General features: G+C 47.4%; 1 protein-coding gene across 1 annotated transcript in view; it reads left to right on the top strand.

Moving 5' to 3' along the window:
* Nucleotides 1–5,957, top strand: part of LOC104165909 (calsequestrin-2-like) — a 10,351-nt gene extending 4,394 nt beyond the window's left edge. The window contains exons 4-6 of the mRNA XM_009705681.1: nt 1,047–1,120; nt 1,563–1,693; nt 5,886–5,957. Of these exons, the coding sequence (XP_009703983.1) occupies nt 1,047–1,120; nt 1,563–1,693; nt 5,886–5,949 (269 nt within the window). The 3' untranslated portion in view covers nt 5,950–5,957. The remainder of the gene's footprint in view (nt 1–1,046; nt 1,121–1,562; nt 1,694–5,885) is intronic.
* Nucleotides 5,958–7,300: the final 1,343 nt, after the last annotated feature.

The raw sequence follows: 7,300 nt of genomic DNA, 5'->3' as shown, positions 1-7,300 counted from the left end.
GAAAGAGGGGGACACAAATTAAATACTAACTTGGCAAACATACAGCGGCAGTAAGCAGGAGACCTTAGGGCAGCCCAGCAGAGGCACTGACCTGTTTCTCCTTGCTGAACCCCAGGACTGAGAAGGGCCTGGTCCCATGCCCTCAGGGATGGGCAACTCAGGGACTATTCCATGCAAAACCATCAGCTTTCACAAGTCTTGAGAAACCCTCACCTGGGACTCTCCCCGGCAAGCCCCAGCAGCCTCCTCTGCCAGCCCCCAGTGCTCCCCCTGCTCTCTGGGCGATGCTGGCAGTGTGCACCCCACACTCGCAAGGCTTGCCCTTAGCAAAAAGACAAGTATTCTTAGCTGAATAAGCAGTGTATCACCAGGTGTGCTGCACCACCACAGCCGATCCACCCCTCCCTTCAGCTTTCTCATCCGCTCAAAATGGGCTGCAGGGCAGCTTAGGCAGGGCTGTGCCCCTAATGCTGTTCAGTAATATGTATTTTGAAGAAAGGTGGGAAATACCTGCTGTAAGGAGCTTCCACCAGGCTGAGAGCATCCTTCCTGACCCCAGCTGAGGACCTGATACCAGTAACAGTAAAAATGTACCTTGTTTCTGTCCCCTCCTCCTGCAGCAGCAGGAGTGTACCTAATCATGCTTTAGGGAATGGCAGCAGTCATTAATGCTGGAGAAACTCCATGTATTTCCAGGCTGAACTACTGCTCATGCAAGAGGGCAGCTGCAAACATCCTTATCATCAGGTTGGAGTTTTAACCCCTGGACCTGCTTCACAGGACTGCTGATTTCAGCCCCAGTTAAGCATGGCATGCCGGGATCTGTAGTTTTCCTGAGCCTGTGGGGCTGCACAACATGTGTCCTGCTCGCTACACATAAAATGGTCCTCGTTTGTAAACCCTGGAAGGGTGGAAGAAACGTAGTGCTGTCATCTGATGTATTTTGCAATCATTTATATTTGTTCTTCCCTGGTGCCTTCTGTGCTGATCAGAGTGTGCTCAGCTGTCTGTGAAATATTTTGTTCATTCCCCCTTTCTCCTTCCAGATTACAAGGCATTTGAAGAAGCCGCTGAACACTTCCAGCCGTACATCAAGTTCTTTGCCACCTTCGACAAAGGGGTAAGCATCCACAGACCTCCATGGGAGCTCACAGACCCCACCACCTGTTTTCCAGAAGCTCAGGATGTTCCCAGATTTAATATCTGGCTCCAGCTTCTCGTTTTCAGTGTTTCTGTAACTTACGGTATTGGTGTCCGCATTTGGATTTGGCCCTGTTGCAAGATAAAAGGTCCTGATCTGGGTTTGGAAACCAGCTCCATCAGGTTTGCGAGACCTTGACTCTGGCCTTGCTCTGCCCCAGTCCTTGACACCGGTCATGTAGAGAGCATCAGTGGTTTTTTAACCAAGGAAAGATCCATTCATATTTTGTTGGCCACCCCTAATAGTGCAGGCTCCAAGAGAGAGCAAGCACCTTGACCTCAGCTCTGCCATGGGCAGAGACTCTGGGTAGGCAAGGAGGCACCTCAGGCTCACTCACCTCTGACCATCTGCACTGCAACAGGTTGCCAAGAAGCTAGGTCTGAAGATGAACGAGGTGGACTTCTATGAACCATTTATGGATGAGCCTGTTCACATCCCTGATAAGCCTTACACAGAAGAGGAGCTGGTTGAATTTGTGAAGGAGCACAAAAGGTACATAGCATACAGGACACTCCTGGCCATGGGAAGCGGGTAAAGGTGTCTGTCATCGCAGACTTGCCCCTCTAGGGCATCCCCCCTCAGAAAAAATTAGGATGACGATCACCTTTTGGTGATTTGCTGACCCAGTTTTGAGATTTTGGCTGGTCTTTTCCTACCCTCAGGGGTGCAAGTATCTGTGCCGCAATCAGAGCCCACCACCATGGTGTTGTGACAACATAGCTTCCCTCCTCCTCCTCCCTGGTTAGTCCTCCCTCAAAGAGCAAGGAGGCTTGCAGGCAGTGGAGAGCAGAAACCTTGCCCTGCTTTCCCATGCTTTTAATTTAGGTCTGTACAGAAGATTATCTTCTCCAAGGCGTCTCAAGCCAAATCCAAATTCTCTCCAGACCTCTCTTTCCCCAAAACAGCTTCACTAAAGGGTATATCCCTCTCCTGATGTCAGATATGTCTGTAGGCAGGCTCTGAGCTCAGACCAAGCTCAGAGGAACCGCGATGGACTGAGAGGCTCCTGCCAACCTGAAAGCCACTGCTGTTATGGCTGTGTTGGGCCCCATGTGGCAATGGTGCTGAGCACCTACAGCGTTTGATCAACTCAGCAGGAGCTGTGGATGCTCCATGCTTTTTTGCAATCATGTTTATTGCACAATTGTTTAGGAACTCGGCTACCAACAGTCTGGAAGTGACTGGAAAGGCTGATCCCATGTAAAAGCACAGGGTTAAATATAAGGGCACAACTACTTATAAGGTGCTGTACTTTTACATCCTTAAGAATACAGCACAGGATAGTCACATAGGCTATCTGCTGCTCCTGCAACTGTATTTCCCAGCAGACATTCAAGGGATCAGAAAAGAGTTCAAGAAAAGCAGGGCCATCAATATAGTCAGGGGACCCCAAATCGGGCTGAGCTAGAGGTTTGTGTTCACACACAAATGGTTTAGAGACAGGAGATCATCTCTGCAATCTGCGAGTCACCAGACTTGGAAACAGATCTCTGCTTTTTCTGAAATATGAAGGGGTCCTCTGTCTCCCATGTACTCACAGGTCACTTTTCTGACCTCCTGGACTTCCTGACCTCAGTTCTTCCCATCTTTTTTTTCCCCAAGCTGTTTCTGTCAAGCAGCAGTGTCAGGAGGCTGTGGAACTCCCCTCAAGTCTTACATATTTCAAGATGCTATGCGGTGCTTGGTAGGAGAGAGGGGTGGGCCATGGGTTTTGCAAGTGCCAAGGCTCAGAAGGGAATCAAGAGGATTCTCATGAAATTGGATGCCTGAAATCCCAAACTTGCCAAGGCGCTGCCATGGCAGGGCAAAAACCCTGGGGTGACAGTGATAGGTTCCCAGCAGTTAATCCTGAGTCTGTAAGAGCAGAAGTCCTTCCTCCTGCCTTGCCACCAGTAAAGGACCTAAAGCCAAATGCTGGAAGTGGAATTAGTCGGACAGGGAGATGATCAGTAGAGAAAAAACTAAGTGTCCTCAGCAGCTGCCCCGTGTTGTTCCCTGTAGACGACTCAGCAGGATCTTCTGCTCTGCAGGAAGGTGTAGAGGACCGCTCGCCTCCTCCTCCTCACACAGCAGACTTTCTCACTTCAGCCCAGCCGGCAGGCATGGGCTGTCCCTCCGCTGAGGTGCACAGCCCCACTGCCACCTCTCCATTCCCCAGAAGGAGACCATGCACCCCCTCCTTCTCGGTAATTGTGGTGTAGTGACATGGGGGCTGAATTCTGCTCCCTCTTACTCACCTAAACCACGCTTACCCCGCTCCCTCCAGCATAGGGAAGTAACCAGACTAAGTCTTGAGCAACTCTGCAGCAACCAGTACATGTGGGTGTGATCAAATCCTTCCCACTGAGTCTCCTTTCTCCAAGAGCTGTCCCCAGAGAACGGCTAGGGAAAGCATCTTGAAAGCCAGGACAAGTATACAGAAGTCCATAATATGCATTCACCTGATATAACCTCCAGTTTCTGACAATCAGCAACAAGGAGACTTGCTGGGTCAAAAATTGTATCCTGATCTTGTGCTTAGTGGCTATTTCTTCAATTTCTATAGTTGTTTTTTACCTCATTTCTATTTCAATGCTGAAAGTATTCAATTGTAATGAGTTCAGCAGCTGAATTATGCATTGCATCAAAAGAGCATTTCTATTTGTTCAGTTTATATCTGCTACCTAATAATTTCACTGTGCACCTACTAGCTCTTGTGTTAAGAGGAACAATGACTAGCCCTTCCCTGTTTCACTTTTTTTTATCATTCCCAGTTTTTTAGACCCCTTGCCAAATCCCTCTTCTGTCACCTCTTTTACAAGATAAAGAGTTCTTACCTATTTAATCTCCACCAAACAGAGGTCATTCCATACCGTCATTCACCACTGCCATGTTTCCATATCCCTTTTTCAGTTGTTCCATATCATTTCTGTGATGGGACAACCAGAACCACACATGCACTCACTGTGGAGGTGCACAGTGTAGCTGTCTATTGCCATAACGGCATGATGTGTTTTACTCCTTAGTCGTTTCCCAACTGTTGTAACCACCCTTTTGCCTTTGGAGCTGATGCTTTCTCAATTTGTGACACCTGGACCCCTTTCCTGAGAGGCAATAATTAATTATAACTAATTTAGAACCCATTGTTGCACCTGCATAATCAGGGCTGGTTTTCTGCAAGTGTATTACTTCCTATATGTTTATCTATCATGCAGGCACTCAAGTCTCAGGAGATCCCTCTGTATCTCCTCTTAGTCAGGCCTATGTTGGTTATCGAAGAATCGGATATGAGAAGCAAACACTGCCATATTCCTATTTCCCATTTTTATCAGATTATGTGAGAATATGTTATGCATATGATCATGCCAAAGCATATGCTATGAATCTTAATTGGTTAATTCCCTCTGTCGTGAAAACTGACCATCCATCTCCACCCTTCATCTTCCAATGTCATTAATCCACAGGAGGACCCCTCCTCTGATCTAACTGCAGCTCAGTTTCTCCAAGAGCCTTTAGTAAGGGACTTTTCCCAATGGTCCTCTGAAGGCAACGCACCGCATTGACCAGCATACCTTCACCCACTCGTTGACTTGCTCTGGGAACTCCAGCAGATCCATGGCCATGACTTTCCTCTTAAAGGACACCTGTCTCTTGTGCTATCACATCATATTCCTTCAAATGTCTGTTAACTCTACTTTTGCTGCTAGCATTGTGCCCATAAGGAAGTTGCCTTTCCAGATCTGTGGCTCCCCAGGTCCTTTCGCAACCTTTAAAAAATGCTCCTTGTTTCCACTGCTCTGGTAGTGAGGCAAACCAAGGCGACAGGTTACACATCTCATTGATGCCACCCAGTTCTGACAACATGCTGTCACTTCCTTTACCAATCTGTTCTAGGACCTCATCGGCTGACACTTCTTTTTGCAACAGGTCCTGGGGCTGGTCAGCCAGGAGACCCTCTCTGATGGGGGAGCCTCCCTGGACACCTGATGCCATGGTGAGCAGAGGTGCAAAGGATTACCTGTGCCTGTCTGCTATGGCCTTGTGTTCCTCGGGTGCCCCTTTCACACCCCAGTCACCTCTCAGCCTGCCAGGCTCCCTGACAGGCTTCCTGCTATGAACGGGTCTGAAAATATTTACTATTCATTTTTTTTTGTACTTTATGAACTACTTCTCAAAAAAAAAAAAAATTTGACTTGGCCAGTCTTATGGTTTAAATTTTCTTGCCAGTGGTTATTAGGATCTAAATTTTCTTCCCCGAGGTTATTCTGTCTTCTTTGCTTCAGCAGAGTTTGAAAGGATTTTTGTGGTGGAATTATGCTGGGGTAAAAATCCCATTAGGAATGTGCCAGGGATTGCAAGACAAAAGTGAATGGGTCACTTCGTGCTCTCAGCACAGACAGAACAAAATGCCATGTGTGGGACTAATTCACCAGCACATCCCAGCACAGAGAGGCGTCTCATCTTCCCAAGCACAAATAGTGGCTGCAATGACTCCAGTGGGGGCAAGGGCAGGGTTTTATCACCATAAATAAAAGTATAAATTGACCTACTGTGCCCTCATGCTTGCATTCAAAGTGTGGTGGCCAACGGCACTGACTCCAGCCAACAACCAAACATGCCACGGTGACCTTTTCTGTGATGCTGGCAGCATCTTGTGTGACAGTGCTGGACACGTCCTCAAAGATCTTTTCTGTCTTCCTTTCAGGGCCACCTTGCGGAAGCTGCGCCCAGAGGACATGTTTGAGACGTGGGTAAGCATGTGTGGGTAGGAAGCCTTGCATCCCCTGCTAGCTTCCAACAAGAAACCACTGCTCAAGAACTCCAGCCTCTGGCTGGGCAAAACATTATCTTTCCTTCCTTGCAAAGCCACTTTCCCTCCTTTGGGAAGAAGGGAAAGCCTTGGCAATGATGTCCAGTGCCTGAGTTCTAATGATGTGCTCAACTCTTTGCTCAACAGTGGTGGACAGCTGAGCTGGGTCCCATTTGCTCCACAAAGAGAAGAGGGAAAGCTCCCCAAGTGTGCCAGGCGGGTGTTGAGCTTCTGCAGCGGCCTAGATATAGCTATGGAGAGCAACCTTCCCAAGGATGCTCTGTCTCTTCTAACGGGCATCAGGGCTAGGGGTGGGGGGGCCTGCTCACTCTTCAGTACGGAGATTGTACTGAACAGATGACTCATGGAAATTGTACCAGAGCAGTTGTACAATTCAAAATGCAAGCGAGGGAACGCAGCTCAGTTAATTATATAGAGTACAGAGCAAACTGTGCATTGATTACACTTCTCACGGTGTGAGCAAGCTGCAAGTCAGCAATTGTGAAGAACTAACCAGTGGTTTGGCACCAGTCACACACAGAGGACTCTCCTGGTCTGCAAGGGTGGGGAAGAGAGGAAGGGTGAAATGAAAGGAAAATTGTATATAACAAATTATCCTTTTGCTGTGAATGAGTATGATGTTAATAGCCAGTCAGGGACTTTCAAGTGCCAGCTGAATGCTGAAAAACAAAGCTGAACAAGTGCTTTACAGATGCTAAGGAAGATGTAGTCATTCCTCCAAAAAGCTCAGCACATTTATAACAGCATTCAGTTGCCTCCTTGCTTGGCTGTGTAACATGAAACGCTGCAGGACTCCAAAGCATTAAAAACCTTGGGAGTCTTTAATACAACAAGGCAAGACGTAATAAAACTGAACCAGGAGTTATGAGTCACTTAGGCACGATAGCTTTTCATTTTGTTTTGAAATACGGATTCTGTATAGAAGATAGCTTCCTAGATCCACTGAAGTCCCTCAAAGTTTTTTCATGGGGCTTCAGTGGGACCCAAATTTCACATGCAGCGGTTTTGCTTTCATACTGAATACATTCTAAAATAACCTCAGGAAAAGTGTGAATTGTCAGAGGTGGGAGGTTTACTTTACCAGCAGCCTGGGAATACAGAGCTTGCCTCCACTATGAGCAGGGGACTCGTACCTACAGGAGACAACGGGCTGGATTCTGATCTCACCGTGAGTTCAGAACATCCTGAATGCCTTCACTGGAGTTACTCCAGTCTTGTTTGCTGCCTTGGAGATCAGAATAGAGCTATATTATATAACTGTATATATGATTATATATCACATACATATA

This window comes from Cariama cristata, unplaced genomic scaffold (assembly GCF_000690535.1).
Source record: "Cariama cristata isolate BGI_N322 unplaced genomic scaffold, ASM69053v1 scaffold13368, whole genome shotgun sequence".
Lineage (NCBI taxonomy): Eukaryota > Metazoa > Chordata > Aves > Cariamiformes > Cariamidae > Cariama > Cariama cristata.
This window is presented reverse-complemented; position numbering and strand designations above follow the sequence as displayed.